Here is a 25433-nt window from a genome sequence, read left to right on the forward strand (position 1 = left end):
GAGAAGAGAAGAGAAGAGAAGAGAAGAGAAGAGAAGAGAATAGACGGAATAGGAATTAGGAATAGGACTGTAGACTAGACTAGACGAGACGAGACGAGACGAGACGAGACGAGAAGAGAAGAGAAGAGAAGAGAAGAGAAGAGAAGAGAAGAGAAGAGAAGAGAATAGACGGAATAGGAATTAGGAATAGGACTGTAGACTAGACTAGACTAGACTAGACTAGACTAGACTAGACTAGACTAGACTAGAATAGAATAGAATAGAATAGAATAGAATTCTTTATTGGCCAAGTGTGATTGGACACCCAAGGAATTTGTCTTTGGTGCATCTGCTCTCAGTGTCCATAAGGAGAATAAAATACATTCTTCAAGAATGAAAAGATACAACACTTAGTGATAGACAAGGTTACTAATAAGCTATCAAATCGTATTAAGAAACAAATAAAAGCAGTATTAATTGAAAGACACAAGCGGCATGGTTATAGTAATAAAACCCACGTATTAGATACGGAGTTAGTTCGCCTCCCACCGCTCCCGGCCCCCCCAACCCCGCTGTTTGGGAAACAATGGGATTTGTAGTCCACCGCATCCACAGTGGGCTTCTCGGCCCTGCTTGTCTTTGTAGGTCACCACCACCCCACCACCCAAAAAAAAAGCCCCCTTCCCGGGAACTCCCATCCCAACTAAGGGCAAAAGGGGGTGTAGGCAGCACCTGATCTCCGAGGAGCGATTCCATTGGGCGGCTCTGCAGAGGAGGAGGAGGGGGGGCTGCTCTTCCCCGCTTCTTAAAGCGGCCCCCCCTCCCTGAATCGCCTGAATCGGAAAGGGGGGGGGAAGAGACCCCTCTCATCTCACCTCGCCTGTCCCTTTGAGTCGAGATTCCGCGCGTGCGTAATAGCGCGGAGCCTTTTTTTTTTTTGCCCAGAGGAGACGGGTGTTGGTTTTTTTTGGGGGGGGGGGAAGGAGGGGGGGAGTTGTATGTGTGCGCGTTCGCTCGCTTGCAAAAAAAAAAAAAAACCAACCTTTAATAAAATCGGGTCCCTTTAAAACTGGGTGGGCGGAGAAGGAGACTGTCAAGGAGAAAGGAGGGCTTTGGAAGGAGAGCGTTGCTGCTTTTGCTCGCCCTGCTCAGCTGCAGGGGTTGCCTTTCTCTCCACCTCCCACCCCCCCCCTCCACAAGCCATAATAACCCTCCCAATCCAAAGCTGCCTTGCTGGTTTTTTATTTTATTTTATTTTTTTAGCATTTGCAATATTTAATATTTGCAACACTGCTGTCAAAGGCAGCAGAGGGAAATCAGCCCAAGAAAAGAAATAAGCAGCTGTGGTTTTGTTTTTTTTGTTTTAAATCTACCTTCTCTCTCTCCCTCTCTCTCTTGCGTTCCCTCCATCCTTCCTTCCTTCCTTCCCGAATCTTTTGGGTACAATTTGAATGCCGCTGCCTCTCTAGAAAGGGGTGTGTGTGTGTGGGGGGGGGGAGAATGCTTTGCGGGGAGGCCTGGCCGAGCCCCCCTTTTCCTCCTTCAGCCGCTGGAGGGCGGTATGGGGCGCCCCAATCCTTCCGCGCAGGCATCGTAGCAGTCAGGCATTTTCCCTTCCTGTTTGGAGACCAACCTTGCCTTGTTTAAAAAAAAAAAAAAAAAAAACCAACCCTGGAAGACTCCGAGGGACTGGCGCCTTGAACTTGGCCTTGATTTATTTCCCCCGCCCCTCCTTCTTCTCTCCCTTTTCCACCCCCTTTCCTCGAGCCTTTGCGCCCCATTCCTCTCCTCTCTCTACCAAACCTCCTCCTCCTCCTCCTCCTCCTTTTTCTCCTTCCCCTCTTTTCCCCCTCCCCACCCCACCCCCCCCCTCCTGTCCTTCTTCCATGGCGGAGACAAAAATAATTTACCATATCGATGAAGAGGAGACCCCTTATTTGGTGAAATTGCCCGTTTCTCCGGAAAAAGTCACTTTGGCGGATTTTAAAAATGTCCTCAGTAACCGGCCGGTACATAGCTACAAATTTTTCTTCAAGTCGATGGACCAGGATTTTGGGTAAGTTGGGTCTTGCCTTATTGTTGTTTGTTTTTTTTTTATTATTATTATTATAAGGTCTTTTTTTTTTTTTTGGAGGTTGGTCAGCACTGTAACTGTCCTTGATTTTGCATTTGAGAACAGCTGGCATTCCCTTGCCTGCCTTTTAAACAAGCGTGTTTCTTAACATTTTAGGGGTGGGGGCAAATCTGCTTGGCTTTTTGGAGCTTCCTTGCCATGCACCTGTTTTACGGGGAAGGCCAAATTATACGAGGGCTCTGAACCCCTGTGTAATTCTTCCCTGTCTTGGAAATAAAAACGATCTGTACATCAAAATGTCATATTTTACAGAAGAGAGTCTTTTGTGTGTGTGTGTGCTTGATAAAACAAGTCCCAGCTAAAATGGGACATGTGAAGGTCTGGGATCAGATTTAAGGTCCTCTTGTGTTCTACCTAAGCTGTCATTTGATGGTAGCTGGGTAGAAATGTTGATAAAACACGTGGAAAGAAAAATACCTTGTGCCACACTGGCAAAGGTGGGCATGTTCAGACGGCAAGGGCAGAAATATGAAATTTTAAAGAGGTGGAGCTTAGATTTTTCTGAAGGAGGAGGCCCTGAACAGAAGCTGGGCATGTGTGACACTCTGGTGGCCTAGAATTATGAAAGTTTTGGCAGGCAATTCTGTGAGAGGTTGTGGTGGGGAGGGGGCTGTCCCTTTACTCCACCTCCTGCCAAAGCAGCCTGAAGTTTAGCTTTCCAAATGCCAGGTAGGCAAGCAATGGGCAGGATTAGCTTTTCTGCTGCCAGTTGCTGTTTCTGAGTTGCCAGTTAGGCCTATTTGAGTGATTGATTTGCTCTTGCTATAAAGAAAGACTTGACACTGGGGAAATGTGTAGGTCCCGCTGATCTATTTTTTCCTAGAAGGGGGGGAGGGAGAGAGAATGATACTGTGATACCGATTGATCGTGTTCCTTTTCTTTCTTGGGAAAAGCAAAACAATTGTGTTTTCGCCTGGAGGTTGGTTTTTGTCTTTCTGTCTGGGCGATGCCATCTAAGCAGGGACCAAAAATAAACTTAGGTGGCTAAAAAGAATTGGGAGTCTGTGTGGATTATATATCGATCATCCTCTTCCAACGCTCTCTACATGGGGCTCCCCCTGGGGTGCACCCGGAGGCTCCAGCTGGTCCAGAATGCGGCCGCGCGGGGGATTATGGGGGCGACGAGGCGCTCCCACGTAACACCTCTCCTGCGCGAGCTGCACTGGCTTCCGGTGGTCTTCCGGGTGCGCTTCAAGGTGTTGGTGACCACCTTTAAAGCGCTCCATGGCTTAGGGCCGGGGTACTTACGAGACCGCCTTCTGCCACCAATAGCCTCCCACCGGCCAGTACGCTCGCACAGAGTGGGCCTCCTCAGGGTGCCGTCCGCCAGACAATGTCGGCTGACGACCCCCAGGGGGAGAGCCTTCTCTGTGGCGGCGCCCACCCGCTGGAACAACCTCCCCCCAGAGATACGTACAATAACAGACCTCCGGATTTTTCGTCGGGCCCTAAAAACCCATTTATTTCAACTAGCGGGGCTGGCTTGAGTTAATTTTAAATTGATTTTAAATTGGGTTATTTTAATTTATGGCCAATAATATTTAATTATTTTAAATTGTTTTTAAATTTTGTATGTATTGTTTTTTACTCCGGCTGTTCACCGCCCTGAGTCCTATTCTGGAGAAGGGCGGTATAGAAATTTAAATAAATAAATAAATAAATAAATAAATAAATAAATAAATAAGGTGCGATGTTTCGGCGTTGGGATGTTTTATATTAAGGAATGGTGCCTGTTTTGGCTTCGGTGGGCTTGGATACCTCTTAATAGATCTATATGGCGTTAACAGTGTAGGAGTGCTGTGCTTTAAAAGCGTTGGATTTTTATTTGTTGTGGGCTGACGATGACAATAGCTGGAAGACGTCAGAGCAATTTCCCAGGTCTACACAGCGTTCTTGCTCTGGCTGTTGAAAAGACACTGAGATTTCTATTCAATGATAATTATGTGTTTCCAAAAGGCTTTTACGTAAGAGAGAGTCAGCCAGGCGTGCAAAATTATAAATGAAACAAAAGTCGTTAAATGTAATAGTTAATAAAGGGGAAAGGGAAAACACTCCTAAGAAGGGTTGTGTCTCCTTAATAAAAGACACAAAGTGGGGGGAGAAAAGCTATGCCTTAATGTCATTTTGACATCAGCAACACCATGCCTGTAAATTACCAGTTGCAGAAGAACAATAGTGGAGTCTCTGACACCCCCCCTTGTCAGCACCCCAAAAGCATCTGGTTGGACGTAGTGAAAAACAGGAACTGCTGGACCAAGTGGACTTTGGCCTGATCTTGTGATGGTCTCCTGGGATGGCTAGGAACAAAACTGAACACTTTCATTCCAAAAGTTTACTCTGAGTGTGGCCAGTTCTGAGATTTTGCTACTGTTTATTGTGTGGAAGAGAATGGCTAAGCGGCTTAGATCACCAAGGTGTATATCAGGGGTCCCCAAACTTGGCAACTTTAAGACTTGTGGACTTCAACTTCAAGCTATACTCGCTTTTACCAATCTGAGTATCGGCAGGGCTGTTAATTTAACTTCATTAACAGCCGACAAGAATCCAAAGAATAATAATAACTCAATTCTGAGGCGCAGTATTTCAGATAACCGTAATCTTACTGTGGTTGGCAGAATGTCCAGAAGCAATTTGCAGGAAAACTGACGAGATAAACAAGAGCCAAATCAAACGTTTCTGAAATCAAGATGCAAAGGAATATGAACAAAGTTGTTTCCTGCAAATTGCCTCAGTCGTTGTCCTTCCTTAAATAGGCTAGGGAGTGGCCTATTATCCCCAAGCCTTACTCTCGAGGTGACTCCTCCTGAGGAGCCACTCCTGCCTTTTAACAGCTCTGCGCGCTCGTGCATCGAGAAGAGGCTCCTCCTCTTCTTCCTCTTCACTTATGGGAGCTTCTGGAGGTTCTGAAGGCCCTGGCTAAATCCCCGCCTCTGGCACCCCATCTTCTCCAGCCTCCTCAATGTCCGACTCGAGCACCAGCTGCACAGGCTGATGGCGCAGCACCAATCCAGCCTCCTCACTGTCGGAATCAGCTACGAGCTGCACAGGCCGCTGACGGGCCACAACAGCCGCCCAGCGCACATGTGTGCACAGGGAAGATGGTCTTCTGGTTTCCAGCACGTGCATGCGCACTGGCCAGCTGGTCTTCACATGCACATGCACGCCAGAAACCGGAACAGCAGCTGCCCGGGGCGTCTGCACGCGCCAGAAACTGGAAGATAATCTTCTCGGCACACGCATGCAGACCAGATGGCTGCTCTTTCAGTTTCCGGTGCTCCCACATGCATGAAGACCAGCTGGCTGGCGTGCCAAAGCCCAGAAGAGTAACGGGCGACAGCTCGCATGTCCGGAAAGATGGCTCTGCATGCCACTTCTGACATGCGTGCCATAGGCTCGCCATCATGGCAATATGGCAATGAAGATGCAGCAAAATGTCTCAAACTAACAACAACCACAAGAAAAGTCCAGTTGCCACGATTCAGTCTTCAGACTACTTCTTAAATAAGATTTTTCCCGACTGGATTTGATCTGAATTTGTACCTTGGCAAGCGTACAAATTATCTTTAGCTACGTATCTGCCCCAGATGGCTTACGTACACTATAAATTTACACATGATAATCCTGGTTTGAATTTTCCCATTATTTTTTTTTACATACAATATTTTCAGTGTTCTGAATTAGCGGTCAATGTTAGCTTGAAGAACTTTCAACACAAACTTATTTAATTGGCTTTTTTAAAAAATAAAATAAAATAATGGGTTGGACAGAGTTATAAAGAAAATGTTTCCCAGTGGTTATTGACATTATTTGATGAAAGAGGGATTAGACATAGAAAATGGTTCCAGATGCGAGGGAATAAACAAAAAATAGCTGTTAGTTTATTTTTAGTTGTGAGTTCTCCAGAAGTAGCTGCTGTCCCCCTTTCCCAGTAAACTGGATCAAATCCGGCTTATTATATGTGAATGAAATGAACTATAAGATTAAAATCTGGTTGGAAGAAATGATACAGCAACGTATTGAATTTAAACCAGAGTTGTTCCTACTGGGTATCTTTCCAGAAAAAATTAGTAAGGAAAATGTATATTTGATCATACATGTAATAACAGCTGCAAGAATTGTGTATGCTCAAAATTGGAAATCAGAGAAAATACCTTTGGAAGAAGAAGTAATAAAAAATTTTTTAGATTGTGCAGAAATGAATAGATTAACCCTGATGATTAAAGATAAGGAGGAATCAGAATATTTTAAAACATGGAATTATTTTTATAGTTGGCTGGAAAAGAGATATAAATGACTGATACCATAATTATGTATAAATGATGATTACAATATTGATTTAGCAACGAAATGTTAGAATGGTTTGGATGAAGATAGAAGAAACTTATGGAAAGGGAAGGGAGTATTAAATTGATGTATTAAATGTTTGCTTGTCTTAAAAAATAAAAATAAAAAATACTAAAAAAAAGAAATGAACTATGAGTTGAAATACGAAGGTGCCTAATTTAAGTCCTTTAAGGTGGAGTCTTTTTTTTTGTTGTTGTTGTTGCCCCATGGCTTTTAAATGATTTGTTTTAAAAAAGAATCGTAACACCCAGTTCTTTTATTACTGTCATGAATCAGCGTTTGAAATGTAATAATTGCTTGGTAATAAAATCTGTTGGATCTGTGGTACCTGGATCTATTTCTAGCTTTGAGGAACTGGTGTCGTATATCACTTGCAAAGGTCAGAATCCGAGGAAGGAAAGATTGTGGAAAAGCACCAATGGATTTTTTTTTTTTGTGCCCTATGATTCTGTAAACATGAGATAGAATTCTGTACCTTTGTCTTCTTTTTTTTAATCTTTGATTCCCCCCAAATCAATTCCAAGCCCTTCAGGTTATAGAAAGATGTACGCCCACAGAGAGAAAATCAATGGAGCTTGATGGCCAAATAGTATTTTCCATAAAATACTTGCTAGTAAGGAGCATGTAAGGAGCCCTGCCCACCCCGCTCCACCCCTCCCAGGAGTCCCCACACGGCCTGTTTTGGATGTAGGTAAGTGCAGGATGCACATGGAGGTTCGGGGAGGGTGAAAAACAGGCCTACTGGAAGTTTGGGAAGGCTGGAAACGGGCTCGATTCCAGCCTCCAGAGGGCCTCTGGAGCCTGGGGAAGCCGTTTTCGCCTTCCCGAAGGCTCGAGAAAAGCCTCCGGAGCCTGGGGACGGCAAAAATGCCCCCCCCACCATGGTGCAAGAGGCTGACTAGGCCACGCCCACCATGGCCACGCCCACCCAGCAACCGGGCAGAGAACCCTTTGCTACAATTTTTGAAGCCCACCCCTGATGCCGCGGTTGTCAAACCAATCACTACAGTTGTTAAATTAGTAACCCAGTTGTTAAGTGAATCTTGACTTTTGCTTGGCGGAAGTTGATCACACAATCTTCAGGGCAGTGCAACGGTCATACGTACGTGCCAGTTGCCACCGTCTGAATTATAATCACGGCTGGGATTCTGCCACGGTCATCAGTGTGAAAAGCAGTCACTTTGTTTTCAATGCTGTAACTTCAAACGGTCATTAAACAAATGGTTGTAAGTTGAGGACTAACTAATAGTACTGTTTTCCACTGTAGCCATCCCATAAATAATACATAGAAAGATGGTATTTCTTCCCTTCAAATCCCTTCTTATTCTGGAGACGGCATATACATATGGTAAATTTCTTCTCTATGAATTGGCCTAGTCTCTCTCTTTTTGTTGTTGTTAGTTGCGAAGTCGTGTCCGACCCATCGCGACCCCATGGACAACGTTCCTCCAGGCCTTCCTGTCCTCTGGAGTCCATTTAAGGTCACGCCGACTGCTTCAGTGACTCCATCCAGCCACCTCCTTCTCTGCCGTCCCGTTCTTCTTTTGCCCTCCATCGTTCCCAGCATTCGTCTCTTCTCCTTCCTTCTCATTCGGTGACCAAAGGATTTGAGTTTCCTCTTCAGGATCCGGCCTTCTAAAGAGCAGCCAGGGTTGATCTCCTCTAGGACTGACTGGTTGGATGGCCTTGCAGTCCAAGGGACTCGCAGGAGTCTTCTCCAGCACCAGAGTTCAAAGGCCTCCATTCTTTGGCCCTCAGCCTTCCTTATGGTCCAACTTTCACAGCCATCCATTGCAACTGGGAAAACCATCGCCTTGACTATACGCTCTTTTGTTGGCAGGGTGATGTCTCTTCTCTAAAACTACCCAATTGCTTGGCCATTGCTATTTCTTGCGTCAGTGGCTTCCTCTAGTTATGACATACCGTGCAAACAGATCCTTCCATAAATTCTTTCCAGTTGAAAGTGATGCCTTGCAGTATTACTTAAGGATGAAAAGCACTTTATAATCTGATTTATAAGTGAGTCTCTTGTTGACCTTTCACACGGAGATCCCGGCTTTCCTTGTAAACGATAACGGGCAGATCTTACTCTTCCGGAAAATATTTCTCTTTAAGGTCCTCTCCCTATCCCACTGCAAGTGGTAATTAGATTAACTGGTACATCTTGAACTAAAAATCCAACCTCGTTTTCTTGGCACAGTTACAGGCTGGCTGCACGGAGCTATAATTTGGCAAGTGGTTTCCAGCTTGGTGTGGTGGGTTTTGTTTTGTTTTTTTTCATTCCCCCATTGAGAAGCACAGCCAGGCGTGGGGAGAGAAAAATACTCTGGCATCGGGAAGACAAATGGACGTTGAACCAGGGGAGGACTTCAAAAATTTTAGCGAGGGGTACTCTGCCTGGTTGCTGGGTGGGTGTGGCCATGGTGGGTGTGGCCTAGTAGGCCTCCTGCACCACGGCGGGGTGGGGGGAGAGACTTTTTGCCCTCCCCGGACTCTGGAGGCTTTCCTTGAGCCTCTGGGGAGGGCGAAAACAGCCTCCCCAGGCTCCAGAGGCCCTCTGGAGGCTGGAAACGGACCCGTTTCCAGCCTTCCCGAACTTCCGGTAGGCCTACTTTTCGCCCTCCCCAAGCCTCCGCGCACACCCTGCACTTACCTGCATCCAAAACAGGCCACGAGGGGACTCCTGGGAGGGGAGGGGAGGGGTGGGTGGGGCCAGCCAGGAGTGGGATTTGGGGGTTCTCCGAACTGCACAGAATCTTAGCTAGAGGTTCGTCCCGAACCCCTGAGAACCCCCAACAGCCCATCCCTGCGCTGTGCCTTGCAGAGACGCTGCCTGGCTGGTGGATCTGCTGTGTAAATATCGGACATATTGTCATAAAAGCATATCCTTTTCCTGGTTCCTCTCAGAGGAATCCTGGAAACGGTACAACATGGCTCAAGAATTCCCTGGACGGCTGAATTGGTTCCTGTCCACAAAGGCTAAGGGGGAAACTCTGGTCAGGCATGGACTGGATCTCAGCCAATATCTAGATAGAATGCACCTATGATCAAGGATCCGTTTCCTCCGTTATATATTTCGTCAGCTGAATATTTAATGAATACATCACAGAGCTGTGATTGGAGATAACAGAATAACAGAGTTTTTTGGTTTTTTTAAAAAATTTGATTTATATGCCGCCCTTCTCCGGAGATTCAGGGCGGCTTACAGCGTGTTAAGCAATAGCCTTCATCCCTTTGTATATTTTTATACAAAGTCAGCTTATTGCCCCCACAAACCGGGTCCTCAATTTACCTACCTTAGAAAGGATGGAAGGCTGAGTCAACCTTGAGCCTGACGAGACTCGATCTTACTTTAATTGCAGACAGCTGGTGTTAAATTACAGTGCTTAGTCTGTTGAGCTATGCGGGAGAATTGGATCGGGGGTGGAATGGAGGATGCTTAAAAAGGGCACTTTCGGCTGGCCGGCATCCTGGTTAGCACTGATCCACAGTTGTAGGATATAGATGGGAGGTGTTCTTGGAACCGTTCCCCTTGGCAGGGTGTTTGCAAGCTACTCCAGGCCAACAGTTCTAAGTAAGCAGCTGAACCAAGGAAGCCTTTCTCGACCCGTGCTGGGTGGGGCACGTTCTTTATTACACACAAACATTACGGAAAACACGGCAAGGGATGCTGGAGAACCATGACTGCTTCCTGCAATGTGGGTTTGGAGGAGAGGCCCCTTAGAAAAACAAACAAACGGCAGGACTTCCTGCGCTGCCCTTTCCAAAGGAAGTTATTTTCCCCTGGTTAAGGATTTTTATTTTTATTTTTTCAAAAAATGTATTTCTTTGCCAATATTGAAGGCTCTAAAGGGGGCCTCTGTCTCTATCCAGGAGCTGGATACTGAGCGAACACGGACTGCTAAGGAGATGCAGTGGAAAAACAGTTTGCCCCCTTTCTATTTTTTTTTTTAAACTTTTATTAATTTAAGAAACCACATAATACATTTATAAATGCAAGTAAAACAATTTACAACAAGCATCATCTTAATGACATCTACCTATAATATCTGAATTGTTACAATATCAATATCCTATATTCTTCAGTCTATATTATTTCTCTCACCTTATATAATGATATTATTTTATTGTCTCTTTCTTAAATTTCATTTGATGTAAAAATTTATTTTACCCTATTGATTTTTTTTATTTAATTTTTCTTTCTTTCTTCTTCTCTTTTTTTTTCACTTCCCTCTAACCATTTATACCACTTTTGCCAGACCAGATAATATTCAGATTCTTCCTTTCCTTGGATCTCCTTGGTGAGTTTATCCATCTCAGCGCATTCCATAATTTTGGATATTAATTTCTCTTAAATCGGGACCTCTTCTTGTTTCCAATTTTGTGCGTATATGATTCTTGCTGCAGTCAAAATGTGTGTTATTAAACATATTATTTCTTTTTCATATTTGCTTGTAGGTATTCCTAATAAGTAAGTTTCTGGTTTTAATGGTACCTTTTGAGTTATTATTTGTTCCAGTTGTATTTTTATATTGTTCCAGAATTTTTTAGCTTTGGGACATGACCACCATGTTTACCCCCTTTCTAAAAAAAAAATGCTCGTCCCAGTTTCCCAAGCGATTCTGACAAGCACTCTCCAAAAAACAGAATAAGGTGGGCCAGGCAGAGTGGATACTTAATGGGGCTGTCCTTACATAAGGAGGAGGAAGTGTCTGAAGTTAAAAACTTAAAAACATCAGGGATCTGTGGCTGAACTATAGCCGACTGCACTCTGCAAACTGGGTAGTTAAGACCACCTAGCACAGCGGTCACCAACTGGTGGTCCGTGAGAAAATTTTGGTGGTCTGCAGAAAAATGATTTGCCTTTTTTATATTGCACTAAATCGGGGGTCCTCAAACTACGGCCCCTGGGACAGATACGTGCAATGAATGTTTGTGTTGCTGCAGAGAGTCTCCCCCTTCGGGGTCTTTTTCTGTGGGTCGGAGGGGGGCAGAAATTCCGACTTGGGGGGTCTGCTTCGGCCTCCTAGTGTGGGGCTTTGGGCGAAGGCTGGAGGGAAGTGCCGCTGGTGGCGAAGAGCCGGAGGGCCTCGTTCCAGTGGGACTGCATCATGGCCTGGAACTGGCTGACCATCTCAGCCCGCTGAGCCTCCAGGTGCCGGTACCTGGCCTTGCACTCCCGCAGGTCTTCCCTCTGCTTGGAAAGCCTATGCTCCTAGTCCTCAGTGAGGGGCTTCTACTGAGCCTCCTTTGTGGTCAGATCCAATTTGAACTGAGCTGTTTTGCCAACTCTTTCTCCTGGTGGCTGCTTAGCTCCAACAACTGCTTCTTGTTGGGGCCCTAAGGAGCCTGGGGGGGAGGGGCAGGCGAGCAAGGGCTGGGAGTGGAGGGGCGAGTAGAGGCCAGTGAGGCGTCCCTCGACACGAGTGACATTGAGTTGACCACACCCACCCAGTCACATGATCACCTAGCTACGCCCACCCAGCCAGTCATTAGGCAGATCACATTAGTGGTCCGCGGGATTTTAAATTATGAATTAATTAGAAAGGTTGGTGACCCCTGACCTAGCAGATTTATTTTGAAGTGAATTTTTGCACAGACTATGAGAAGCTGAATCTAAGGCTCAAAAGACGTGCCTTTTGGGCGCTGGCCAAGGTGTGTCCTCACCACCCCTTCCACCTGGGATATTTCTTACTTCACAAGTGATTTTTCCTCCTTTTACATGCCCCTCTCTTGCACCCTTCTCCTGGGTCAGGAGAAACAATCAGATGCAGCCCAAACCTTGGTTAGCTTGGAAAAGCTCTGAATCCATTTACAGCTTTTATTTAGAAGCAGGGCTCAGCCCTGGGAAACGCGAAGAAATTCCAAGGAGAGGGTGCCAGGGTGTGAATTTTTAAGAGAGGAAAAAAAAAACCCAATTCGTTCAAAATTTCAAATTAAGATGGGAGGGAAGGGCTGTGAAGAGGAGCAGCAGCAGGGGTGCAATGGGACGGTTGAGGCTGGGTGGGCCTGATAGGGAGATTGGCAGAAGATTGCGAGGATGGTGGGAGTGGGGTGGGGGCCCTGAAGTGTATTTTTATGCCTTTGGAAAACAACAGATGGATTTAACAGACGGATTTGGGTGGGGAAGGAGAAGAGATTCTGAAAAGTCAGAAAGGCGGTTTGAGGGGGGGTGGGCAGGGAGCGATGCTATAAAGACTGGGGATTCCTGTTGGAGATTTTTGGATTTTTGCGTCTGCATTGGGCTTTGCAAAGCGCGGTATTTCTCCTTGAGGTCATTTGGTTTCCCTTTGAGGGCACGCGTGATTGGCAAGGCAGCAGCATCAAATACGGAAAACTCAGCAGTCTGCGTTTAAATGCTTCTAGAAGAGAGTCCCTCCTTCTTTGGGATGGATTGATTCACTAGCGGACATTTCTTAAATTTTTTTGGATGCTTTTCTCAGAACATTTTGCTAAAATCCACTTCCCTGTACTTTTATTAACCTAGTTGTTCTGGCCTGTCCTTTCAGGGGCAGAGAATCAGGCAGGATTGTTGTGGTCCACCAGCAGTCTGCGGAACTGGCTGCGGAGTCGGACAGTGAGGAGGCTGGGGAGGACCATGGGCCAATCCTGGAGGCTGGGGAAGGCCCGGATGAGGGCTCTGCGTCGGAGGCAGAGATGGGGCCAGGGGCATCTGGGAGTGATGCGCGGACTCCAGAGTTGGACAGCAGAGAGGCAGAGGAACAGGAGGAGCCTGTTCCTAGTGCACGCATGCGCAGAGCTGCCAGAAGGCAAGAGCAGCTAAAGCAAAAGGGACGACTCGGGAGTAAGGCCAGGAGATGATTGGCCCCTCCTATAAGGCTTAAAAGAGCAGCAAAGGCTCTTGGGCTCTTTGTAGGAAAGCAGTGTTGCTCAATCTGTTTCCAGTCAGCATCTCTTGTTTCTGAACTTTGTGGGGCTTTGCCAAGAAAGGCCTTTGGCAGGGTGCCAAAGAAGATAAAGGTTTGTGATAAACCCAAAGGACTTTTTTCTGAAGGACTTGTTTTGGAATTAATTTGGACTAAACTGGGAATGAAGTAATTCTCAGCTGTTATAATAAAATAGATTTGTTTGAGACTAATTGTGTCTTGTAATGACTAAGTGAGCCTGGGTCACAACAAGGACTTAGCACATTCAGCTCAGCTGTGCTCTGCTTAAATCATGATTTCTTGAATAAACTACAGTTGTCGGGTTTATCCACCCTGCTGACCCATTAACCATAATTAGACAGGTACCCCAAAAACCCACCTGCATTTTAAAAAGATTTCTAGAAAACGTGTTTTGGGAACTAGGCTTCTTTTAACAATAAAACCTAAAAAAAGGCAAACTGGAAAGCAAAGACTTGGATCTCAGGTGCTTAAATCGGAACAGAACCAAACTGAGTTTAATTTGGCAAACAAGTCCCTCTCAGCCTCTTTTTGATTGGTTACATGCATGGGATCTGATGGAGATCAACTTCTGTGCTACCGCCCAAAGGAGCATCTTTTGAATGATTTCGAGACAGGGGGTATTGCTCTACCAGCTTTTGCAACACTGGTCTGTATTTCCCTTTTTTTTAAAAAAAATTGCAGTGGATTTTTTTTCCCCCCTCTGTCATTCCAGGAGCATGATTGAAAAGACATATTGGCTGTCTTAATTCTTTCCTCCTCCCCCTTTTCTTCCTTCCTGTCTGTCTGCCTCTCCCGCTTAATAAAGTCACCTACCTGCCTTTGTGGGGTTCCTTCTGGCGAGATCTGTCAGAGCAAAAATGATCAAGAGGTTGCCTTCTTCCTACGTCTGTACTTTTTGGATCAAGGCTCCTCGGAGAAATAGAATTTACCTTTCATCCTTTCTCCTTAAGTATGGAAAATGATTCCAACCTGCTGACTTTGATAACGTTATCTGGTGTGTGCGAGTTGGACCTTTCTATTTTGTACTGGAAGGGAGTCTTTTGTTATAATGATTGGTATTGTAGTAAAAATGCATTTTGCAAAGGTCTTTTTTTCCCCCCCGCTGCAAAAATTCAATTTTAGTTCATTATTGGGTCGCTTTAGAATTTTGGTTTCTTTTTTTTAAAGAATACTAGCTGATAACCCAGCGTTGCCTGGATATTTATGCATCCCAATCCTTACAGGCTTTTAAAAGCATACATACAGTATACACATTATAAAGTAAAATCATACACAAAATCACTATAAGTCTTTGGGTCCCACCCCCTGTCCATCCGGCTGCGCATGCCCACCGGTAACCGTTATCCGGTACCCGGCAGCGTTGGGGCTGCATATGGCCGCCTGCCGTGGTAACTGCCTGGGCTGACGCCCATCTGGCGGCAACTTTGTGTCTTCATTTACTTTGGCTTTCTTAAAAGACGTTAAGTACATCTGTTGGCCATAATAGCTGCCCAGCGCTAACTTCTGACTTTACCTCTTTAAATTCTAAATTTCGTTTGAAATTCTGGATGAGAGTCACTGTCCATTCAGTCGCTACATTACCTTGAACCGAATCCTTGGCTGCTGTTTTATATCTGGCTTCGGCCCATCTATTTGAGAGGTCCAAGGGACATCCTAACACAGGGGCCTGCAACCTTCAACACTCAAAGAGCCATTTGGACCCATTTCCCACAGAAAAGAAAACACTAAGAGCCACAAAACCTTTCCCGTGCCTGACTATTCCTTGAGTGGCCACAAAACTAGCATATGTAGTTGAATTAAACCTTCTGTTTTCTTCTGAAACTTTTCTTTTCTTGGATTTATCCATGGTTGGCCTACTGGGGGTTGAAAAACTCAATAAATCATGTGCTGGCGGGTGTCGCACATTGGCGGTTGTGATGCATATTTTGAGTGACAGGGAGCCTCAGCAGAGGGGTGAAAGAGCCATATGCGGCTCCAGAGCTGCAGGTTGCCGACCCCTGTCCTAACACTATCATGTACGCATTTCAGGACCTCGGAGAGTTCCAGGGGGAAATAGATGTTTTCCTTCATCACAATATGACTGATCTGGGGCTTGGATCCATTCCTGAAGGTGATTATCAGAGTAATTGTACTCAATCTGGAAACAATGCAAGACTCCTAGTATTGTGCTACGACGTTAATCCGTGCTTGCAGTTTAAGGACACTTGGCCGCCTGCTACGCGATAAACCAAGTTCAGGGAGGAATGGCAAAATCTTTAGTTTGACTCCTCCGTTCTGAGCATCCTCTTCCTGCATAAGAGGTTCCTTTCTTCAGCATGTGACTATCAGAGGCTGGTTGTGTCAAATTATTAATTCAATGGTGAGCAGATAGAGAAAACTTTGTGGGAGCTTGCTCAACCTATGCCAAGCCCAGCCTCCCCTCTTCTGGAAATGTTCATTTTGGTGAGCAACTTGGACCCAGGACTTTCTTGTAGATTAATGTGTAACATTCACTAATTGTACTTTTGTTATGCAATGCAATGTTATGCAAAGGACTACTATGGGTTAAAGAATCATCAAGCCATGTTCCAATATCTAAGGAGCTGCCAGAAAGAAGAGGGGATCAATCTATTCTCCAAAAACTCCTGAAGGCAAAACAAGAAGCAATGGATAGAAATTAATCAAGGAGAGAAGCAACCTTTAAAATTAGAATTATTTAGAATTCTTTCTTTACTTCTTTATTGTCCAAGTGTGATTGGACACACAAGGAATTTGTCTTTGGTGCATACGCTCTCAGTGTACATAAAAAGACAAGATACGTTCGTCAAGAATCATAAGGTACAACACTTAATGATAGTCATAGGGTACAAATAAGCAATCAGGAAACAATATCAATATAAATTGTAAGGATACCAGCAACAAAGTTACAGTCATGCAGTCATAAATGGGAGGAGGTGGGTGATAGGAACGATGAGAAGATTAATAGTAATAGTGATGCAGACTTAGTGAATAGTTGACAGCGTTGAGGGAATTCTTTGGTGTTTGGGAAAAAAACTGTCCTTGTATCTGGTTGTTCTGGTGTGCAGTGCTCTATAGTGTCGTTTTGAGGGTAGGAGTTGAAACAATTTATGTCCAGGATGCGAAGGGTCTGTAAATATTTTCCCAGCCCTCTTTTTGACTCGTGCAGTAGACAGGTCCTCCATGGAAGGCAGGTTGGTAGTCATTGTAACCTAGAACTAAGAAGAAATTTCCTGACAATTACAACAATCAATCAGTGGACCTGCCTGCCTCTAGAAGTTTTGGGTGCTCCGTTACTGGAGGTTTTCAAAAAGAGACCGGACAGGTATTTGTCTGAAATGGTGTAGAGTCTCCCACTTGAGTAGGAAGTTGGACTAGATTCTAGAAGGCCCCCGATTCCAATTCTGTTATTCTATAATTCTGTTATGATTTGTTTTATTTGTTATGATTTGTTTATTTTGACACTGTTTTTTGGTTTTGCACAGTACACTGAGCACAAAGCATAAAAACTAGAGATACAACATGCTAAACTAAAGTCAAATTTACAATATTATCCTTTTGGCTTAGCGCAGTGTCCAAACCAGGTTTATTTATATATTGATTTATACCCTTGGTTGTTGTTTAATGGACATACATTGTACAAAACCGAAATGCTCAGGTTTTTTCATCTGCATTTTAAAAATAGATGTATTAATAGCTGCCTTGAAGGTTTTCAAGAATAACGAGAAACACCAAATTAAATATTAAATTCCGTTAATTCCTTCACTGGGTTGTGAAGGAGCTTTATGTGCAGAGCCGAGATTTGAAAGTAAAACAAATTTTTTCCCCCTGACTTTAATTAACTATGTGTGCCTTTCAAAAAAAAAAAAGGAGTGGAAGATCATTTTTCTTTCTAGCCAGCCACATTTTGGATGAGGCTGCGAACATTACTTAACCCTAAGAGAAGAAACGTTGCCAACAATGCAAACTTTCCCCATCTGCTAAATATCATCTTGGCATAATCATCATTCCCTGGTTTTTGGTGGAATAAACCATCCACTCTGGGTCAGTTTTTCTGGAACGAATAAAAAATGCCTCTTTCGCTGTATAATTTGGCGTCATAAACAATCATCTGGGCTCAAGAAGCAATGGAGGTAAAGGCTAACCAATTATTTCCGGTGTGGTTGATTCGCCTTGATTAAAAATGCTGAAAGAAGGAATCTCTCTCGCCACATGCATTTTTATTGGCTTCAGGCTCTTTGCTGTCTCCCAGGAACAGTTGCCTCCCGCTGCCAGTTCCTTCCCCCGCCCCATATTATGGCGATATGGAAAGTGCTGGGGAAAAAAAGAGGAATTGGATGAATTCTCCAATGGGCAGGGAGAAAAACACGGTAGAATTAAATTAGCTCCAAAGGACCGCATGGGCAAAGCCATGACATAGAACATATAACAGAGTCGGAAGGGACCTTGGAGGTCATCTGGTACAACCCCGTGTTCAAGCAGGAGAAGCTATACCATTTGACTGTCCAATCTCTTCTTAAAAAAACTCCAGTAATGGAGCACCCAAAAGCCTTCCCACTGATGAGTTATTTTCGGCGTCAGGAAATTTCTCCTTAGTTCTATTTTTTTCTCGGCAGTCCCAGAGTGATTTGCTACTGGCTTCTTCTTCTAGCAGCTTTCTGTATTTTCCAGCTTAGCCTTCCATCCTGGACTTTCCTGGTGGCATCTTTGTTGTTGTTAGTCGGGAAGTCGTGTCCAACCCATCGCGACCCCATGGACCACGTTCCTCCAGGCCTTCCTGTCCTCTACCATCCTCTGGAGTCCATTTAAGCTCACGCCGACTGCTTCGGTGACTCCATCCAGCCACCTCGTTCTCTGCCGTCCCCTTCTTCTTTTGCCCTCCATCGTTCCCAGCATTCGTCTCTTCTCCTTCCTTCTCATTAGGTGGTCAAAGGATTTGAGTTTCATCCTCAGGATCTGGCCTTCTAAAGAGCAGTCAGGGTTGATCTCCTCTAGGACTGACCGGTTGGATGGCCTTGCAGTCCAAGGGATCTCACAGGAGTTTTCTCCAGCACCAGAGTTCAAAGGCCTCCATTCTTTGGCGCTCAGCCTTCCTTATGGTCCAACTTTCACAGCCATCCATTGCAACTGGGAAAACCGTAGCCTTGACTATACGCTCTTATGTTGGCAGGGTGATGTCTCTGCTTTTTAGTAAGCTTATATGACATCTTATCCAAACCTAACAAGGTTTATGTTTCACGATCTGCCAAATCAGCTGAGTCCTGCCCCCTTGATCTGAATCCGCAGAGTTTAGAAACCTTGTTGGTCGGCAAATTAATGGAGAATTAAATGCTGTATGATCTGTCCACGGAGGAGAAGGGGACAAAAAAAGGCAGCGGTGTGTGTTAGGATGCCTCTTCATCACGTGTTGGGGATCTCTTGAGCGGACCTAGCCGTGCAAACTCCAGCTCCTCCGCCACAGCATCAGCAAGATTGATTGTGTCAATCATAGATATTTGAAGAAGGTTAGGGATGAGGGAGAGAAAGGGGCAAGGGGAAAACAAACCCTCTATTTAAAGGGAATCGACTTTTAACCTCCTCCTTGCTCTTCCAAGGTGCATGTGTTTCTATCTCCTCCGGCTGTTGTTTTCGAGAAGAAAACTTTTAGGAACAAAAACAGGCCAATTCTGTCTGCAATCGTAGGCAGAATTACGCAGAGGAAAAAAAAAATTAATTGGAAGGAAGAAGGACGGTTGTGTCTGTGGCAGCAGCCTGCCTGCCTGAGACATAATAGCTTTTTTTCCCCCCCAAGCTTGACAGGCTGACAATGAACAGGTCCTGAATGTGGCTTTAAGGCCTTGGGGTCTGTAGCGATTGTAGTCAGGTTGCTTTGCCCCCCCCCGAGACAAAACGGTGCATTCTGCCTCCTGCACCGTTGCGTTCAAGTCGTGCAAAGGTGGCTCGTCCGGACTCTTGGCCAGCATTTGGGGATGCCAGGGCAGCTAGGCCTGGTCAGTGCCCCCCGCCCTCAATCTCCTAATGCCATCCCTATCTAATTCTCCATGTGATGCACAGCCTGAGGGCACCCCGCTGAGCACAGCCTGCAGTATTTACCCAGTTTTACAGGCAGTGAATGAAAGTCCCATTGGGGGGGGGGATTTTTTTTTTGGCAATCTAGATTCTAGAGTGATCCTTTCAAATTTGAGCCCCTATCCTCTGCCCGACTCTCACACCTCTGTTTTGTTGATGGGATGTGGGGCCTCATCCTCTTCATCAGTGGTGGGATTCAGCCGGTTCGGTCCGGTTCGGTATCCCCGACTGCGGTCGGTCCTGCTCACCTGCCCGGATGTAATGCCGCCCTATTTAGCCAAATTTTGGAGGCTGTGCGCATGCGTGAGGGAGGCGCGGAAGAGCGAAGACCATGCGCGGAAGGCTGAGCATGAATGGATGGTGACGCGCACCAGTGGTGAAATCCAAATTTTTTTACTACCGGTCCTGTGGGCATGGCTTGGTGGGCATGGTGTGGTTTGGTGGGCATGGCAGGGGAAGGATACTGCAAAATCTCCATTCCCACCCCACTCCAGGGGAAGGATACTACAAAATCTCCATTCCCTCCTCATTCCTGGGGGAAGGATATTGCAAAATCTCCATTCCCTCCCCACTCCAGGGGAAGGATACTGCAAAATCTCCATTCCCTCCTCATTCCTGGGGGAAGGATATTGCAAAATCTCCATTCCCACCCTACTCTGGGGCCAGCCAGAGGTGGTATTTGCCAGTTCTTTGAACCACTCAAAATTTCCGCTACCGGTTCTCCAGAACCTGCTGGATTTCACCCCTGGCGCTCTCTCACATTTGCGAACTGGTAGGGAAGGTAAGTGAATCCCACCTCTGCTCTTCATGCCTGGTGCAAAAGCCAATCCTTCCCGGTTGTTTCCAGCTTGTGCGTTTGGAGATGGAGTGCCCCTGGCTGTGGAGGTTCCATCAGACGTTTTCTGTAAAGCTTCTTCGCCAGTTGTGCGCTGAACTACTAACTAAATGTTGCTTGGAAGAGGGAGTAACTCTCTTCCAAACGGCCTGATCCAAAGAAATCTTCGTGAAGACCTTTCCACCCATTTTTGAACGGATGATGTTTAAGGGAAGAAAAAAAAAAAAGAATGAACTTTGGTCTGAAGAATCTTCCTGCTTTTTGGCGAGAAATGGCCCACTCGCACCCTCTGAACTTAGGAACAGTTGAGAAAAGGCAAATATAAAAAAAAAAACGAGCATGCTATGTAAACAAAACGAGAACATTTTTCAATTCGGAAGGAGCGACTTCCATTCCCAACATTCCAAAAAGCTAGGAAACATTTGCTAACTGTTCTGCGGCCGTGGTAAGGAGGCTGAGAGAGCAAGTCACAGAGACATGAATAAATTCAAAGAAGCCTCAGCTTTTCAGGGAAGCAGTTTGATTTCTGTCCGACGAGACTGAATTTAGGATGACCAACGATGAAAAAAAAAAATCTGCCCCCTTACTAAGGTTTCATTAGCCAGCCCCCCCATATTTCGACCCCTGAATCCTGGCTGTTAGCTCCTTGCCAGGGAAAATATTGTGCCTGACTTGTGGGGCATATTTGAGGCACCTTATGTCAGTGCATTTATTGGCTACGGAAAATCTCCCCGAATCGGGGGAATTGGAACTGAAAAAGGGCACATTTGGAGCAGTTACCTCGTGGCCAGAGAACGGAGAGAGGGCGCTTTTTGGATTTGAAAGATGAAAAGGTTTGGCCTCCCATCTCAATACGCTCTGGTAAATAACTTTTAGTTCCAAGGATGTGCACAGACCACGAGAATAGGACAATTGAAGAGGCAAAGATCGGGGGGACATCGTTCCTAAGAAAGTCGATGCAAATTGGATTTGCGGTCCCCAAACCTGCCCAAGAGGAAACATCGCCGTAATTTAAAAAGCAGGCTTGTTGTTTCCTTCAATTGTTTCTTTCCACGGCCTCTCTTGATTTTCTTAGCAATCAGCATTTTACCCAGGGGTAAATAATTTGAAAGCTTGTAGACCAGACCGACATCCTGTTAATCAGAAAAGACGGTCGGATGGTATGTTTGCAGTTGGGATGCCTGGAACGCGAGCTAAGATAATTGTATTGTTTAAGTCATGTAAGCACTTCTTGTCCAATGTCTTTTTTTTTTTTTGGTGAGCATCCAATAAGCACTTTAAACCACTCATCCAGCAGGAAACAAAAGTAGATGAAATTGACCTGTCCGGAAAAATGAGGAAGAGTGGTGGATCAAGAGGGATTTTAAACAAGTTTGGCCAGCACGCTTTCCTGAAAGCAATTGAGCATCAGAGTGACAAAATGGTCTGCCAGCATTAGATGGAATCTAGGATGATTATCATATATATATATATATATATATATATATATATATATATATATATATATATATATATATATGTATATATATGTATATATATGTATATATATATGTAGGTCTTTGGTTATTCGGGTCTTCTCCCACGTAAAATTGGAAGTGTCTTGGCCAAGACACTTCCAATGTTACGTGGGAGAAGACCCGAATAACCAAAGACCTACATACAAACACCCGCGAAAACCTGAGAAAACATATATATATATTAAATTAGTCTTGGCCAGACCGTATTTGAATTATCCAAAGTAACATTTCATTGGCACTAACAGAGATAAAACTGGCAAGCCCTAGTTTCAAACTCTTCTCATTTCCAGCTTCATTTGTCTTCCCCTCCTCCCCATGCTTTTCAGCTTGTGAGTTATTTTAGGATGGTTGTGGCTACTGAGACAAACTCTTCAAGTCTAAAGGGAGCTAGCTAAGCCAGTCAAACCACTGACCCAAGATTTGTCACTGCCAGATACGATGGATGTGATGGGGGACCCGGTGGAGTTTCTTCTCTCGCCAGTCGGAATTGTCGTTAAGATGGATCATGTCAGGATCTGCTCCTGTGGTTGCTCTTAATTTCTTCCCTCTTGTTTCCCCTTGATCCTCAGTGGCCTTGATTTTGCCTTGGGGGGGGGGGGGGGGACACACAGAGAAAAGAAGATACAGAGGTTTGCATGAACATGAAGAAAAAAGTAGCTGCTCAAATGGAAGATAGGAAAAAGACCAAATGGGGAAAAAGGAAGAAGGGGGGAGGGAGGGGAGAGGGGGGGGAGAGAAGGGCTGGCTCCAAGTCACTTGGTGAATTTTGAGCCTAAGGTGGGACTAGAACTCACAGTCTCCTAGTATGTAGCTTGGTGTCTTAACTACAACACCATACAGGCTCTGAATATTCATTGGTTTTCTTCCTGGGAAACCTAAAAGCTACATATGGGGACAGAAGGAGGGAGGGAGGTTGGAAGGAAGGAAGGAAGGAAGGAAGGAGAGAAGGAAGAGGGAGGGGAGGGAGGAAGGAAGGAGAGAAGGAGGAGGGAGGGAGAGAGGAAGGAAGGAAGATGAGGGAGGGGAGGGAGGGAGGGAGGAAGGAAGGCGAGAAGGAGGAGGGAGGGAGGAAGGAAGGAAGGAGATGGGGAGGATGGAAGGAAGAAGAGAAGGGGAAGGGAGGGAGAGAGAGAGGAGAGAGAGAGAGAGGTGTAAAACAGTTACAAATTTTGATTTTTCCCCTTTTCATATGTGTGTGTGGCGCTAAGTGCTAAGAATGTTTTTATTAATTACGAGCTGATTCAGAATTCAAAGAACAGTATTGCTTGTTGATGGATATAATATAACTCCTTGCCAGAAACGGGCTAATGCCTGTACAGCAAATCCTCAAATTTAAATGACCTTGGATTAGCAAATGTGGACATTCTGCTTATTAATAAATATCACTTCCTCTTATTACGGCAACCCCAGGCGTTTTGTAACTTTTATTAAGGGAATCAAAAGATTCTTGTGCCAGACTTTGGCAACCTGTGATGTAAAGTTTGGCACTTGGCTCTCTTTTTTTTGGGGTTATGTTCCAATACTCCCAGTGAACTTTTGGAGATGCTGATACAGGAAAGGAACAGAACGACAGTCCCACTGAGAGGATCAGGGACTGTTTTTTTCCCCCTGCCCTTTCTCTCTTTCTTTTTTCTCTTTCCTGCCCCAACAACTCCATTTTATGCCAAAACCCGTCTTTACCGCTGTTGAAAGAAATGTCCTTCTAGGTTCAGTTCCAAGTGGGGAAAAAGACACTGGAAACATGGTGCCTGCTTGGAAAGATGGTTTAATGGTGGACAACAGGACCACATGGTTTGAGATCTCAAGCCAAAAAAGGCACATGGAGTGGAGAGAGAGAGAGAGAGAGATGTATACCCTCTGTTGGGATTTGAATTTGAGCTTGTATTCTGTTTGGTTGTCAGACTCCCATGGGGTCATGCAGGGGTAACTTTGTAGGTTGTCTGTGTTCCAGGCTTGGTTGACTCTTGCTGGGTGATGATGTAATGAAAGGGCTTTGGGATTCCTCCTATGGCTCTGCCTGAAGGAGGTAGGTCTTTGTTATGTAGAATAGACTGGCCCAGGCCTTAATGGCCCATTGACAAAGGTGGTGGTGGGAGCTGAGTTTCTGCCTCCCTTTTTGGGGAAATATTCTGCCCTTTTAATATATCCTAAAAATATTTCATTTTCCTACACCACTCTACCAATCCTGGCTTATTGGATCACAGTGGTTTTTAGTGGCGTCTCGGTTGTGTGAAATGCCCTTTGATAAACTGGTCTTTTCTTTCCCACATTGCCAGAAAAGGGTTTTAGGCTTAGCTAATGTAAAATCCTCAAGGTATCGCCTGGCCTCGGGCACAAAACCAATTTCTCTGCTGTTTATCTCACAGATCTGAATAATAATAATTGCTTTGGTAGGGTTGTTTTTTTTTTTTTTTTTTGGAGCTTGTTAATGGCATTACCTGCCTCAACAAGAAACCTGAAGGACAGCATTAAGAGAGCTCAACCTGTTCCAAAATGTCTTTTTCCCAGCTCTTCCAGAGAGCAGGAGGAAGAGGAAGAGGGGAAAAAAAGCTAATTGTTAAGGCTAGTAGCGAGTTTGAAAAAGGCAGTCCTTGCCAACTGCCAAGCATTTGTTTATTTAGAATAGAATAGAATTTTTTTTAATTGGCCAAGTGTGATTGGACACACAAGGAATTTGTCTTTGGTGAATTTGAATTAAATTCTTTATTGGCCAAGTGTGATTGGACACACAAGGAATTTGTCTTTGGTGCATACGCTTTCAGTGTACATAAAAGAAAAGATACGTTCGTCCAGAATCATAAGGTACAACACTTAATGATAGTCATGGGGTACAAATAAGCAATCGAATCATACTAGGAAACAATCCATATAAATTGTAAGGATACTAGCAACAAGGTTACGGTCATGCAGTCATAAATGGACGGAGATGGGTGGTGGGAATGATGAGAAGATTAATAGTAATGCAAACTTAGTAACTCGTTTGACAGTGTTGAGGGAATAATTTGTTTATCAGAGCGATGGCGTTCGGGAAAAAACTGTTCCTGTGTCTAGTTGTTCTGGTGTGCAGTGTTCTATAGTGTCGTTTTGAGGGTAGGAGTTGAAACAGTTTATGTCCAGGATGCGAGGGGTCTGTAGATATTTTCCCAGCCCTCTTTTTGACTCGTGCAGTAGACAGGTCTTCAATGGAAGGCAGGTTGGTAGCCACAGTTTTTTCTGCAGTTCTAATGATCCTGTGAAGTCTGTGTCTGTCTTGTTGGGTTGCAGAGCCAAACCAGACAGTTATGGAGGTGCAGATGAGAGACTCAATAATTCCTCTGTAGAACTGGATCAGCAGCTCCTTGGGCAGTTTGAGCTTCCTGAGTTGGCACGAAGCTGAGTTTACAACCTTCGGAAGGTGGGAAAGCCAGCACCAAACCAAGATCCTTTCTCTCTCTGGATTTTCTCTTTCAACAGATTTTTAAATTTTTAATATTTTTTAGTATTTTATATATTTAAATTTTAAAATTGGTTTTAAATTGATTGGGGTTTTAATTTGTTTGGGCCAAAACTATTTAATTTGATTTTAATTTCCACTTTTAAATTTTGTATATATGTATTTTATTGTTTGGCTGTGCACCGCCCTGAGTCCTTCGGGAGTAGGGCGGTATAGA

General features: G+C 44.8%; 1 protein-coding gene across 1 annotated transcript in view; it reads left to right on the forward strand.

Annotated features, from left to right (window-relative positions):
- Positions 1-1497: 1497 nt before the first annotated feature.
- The window catches only part of DVL1 (dishevelled segment polarity protein 1), a 52167-nt gene continuing 28231 nt past the window's right edge, over positions 1498-25433 (forward strand). Inside the window, 1 exon segment of the mRNA XM_070956284.1 lies at positions 1498-2035. Within this exon segment, the coding sequence (XP_070812385.1) occupies positions 1866-2035 (170 nt within the window). The 5' untranslated portion in view covers positions 1498-1865.

Source organism: Pituophis catenifer, unplaced genomic scaffold (assembly GCF_029215685.1).
Source record: "Pituophis catenifer annectens isolate HBS135680 unplaced genomic scaffold, rPitCat1.0.hap2 SCAF_18, whole genome shotgun sequence".
NCBI lineage: Eukaryota > Metazoa > Chordata > Lepidosauria > Squamata > Colubridae > Pituophis > Pituophis catenifer.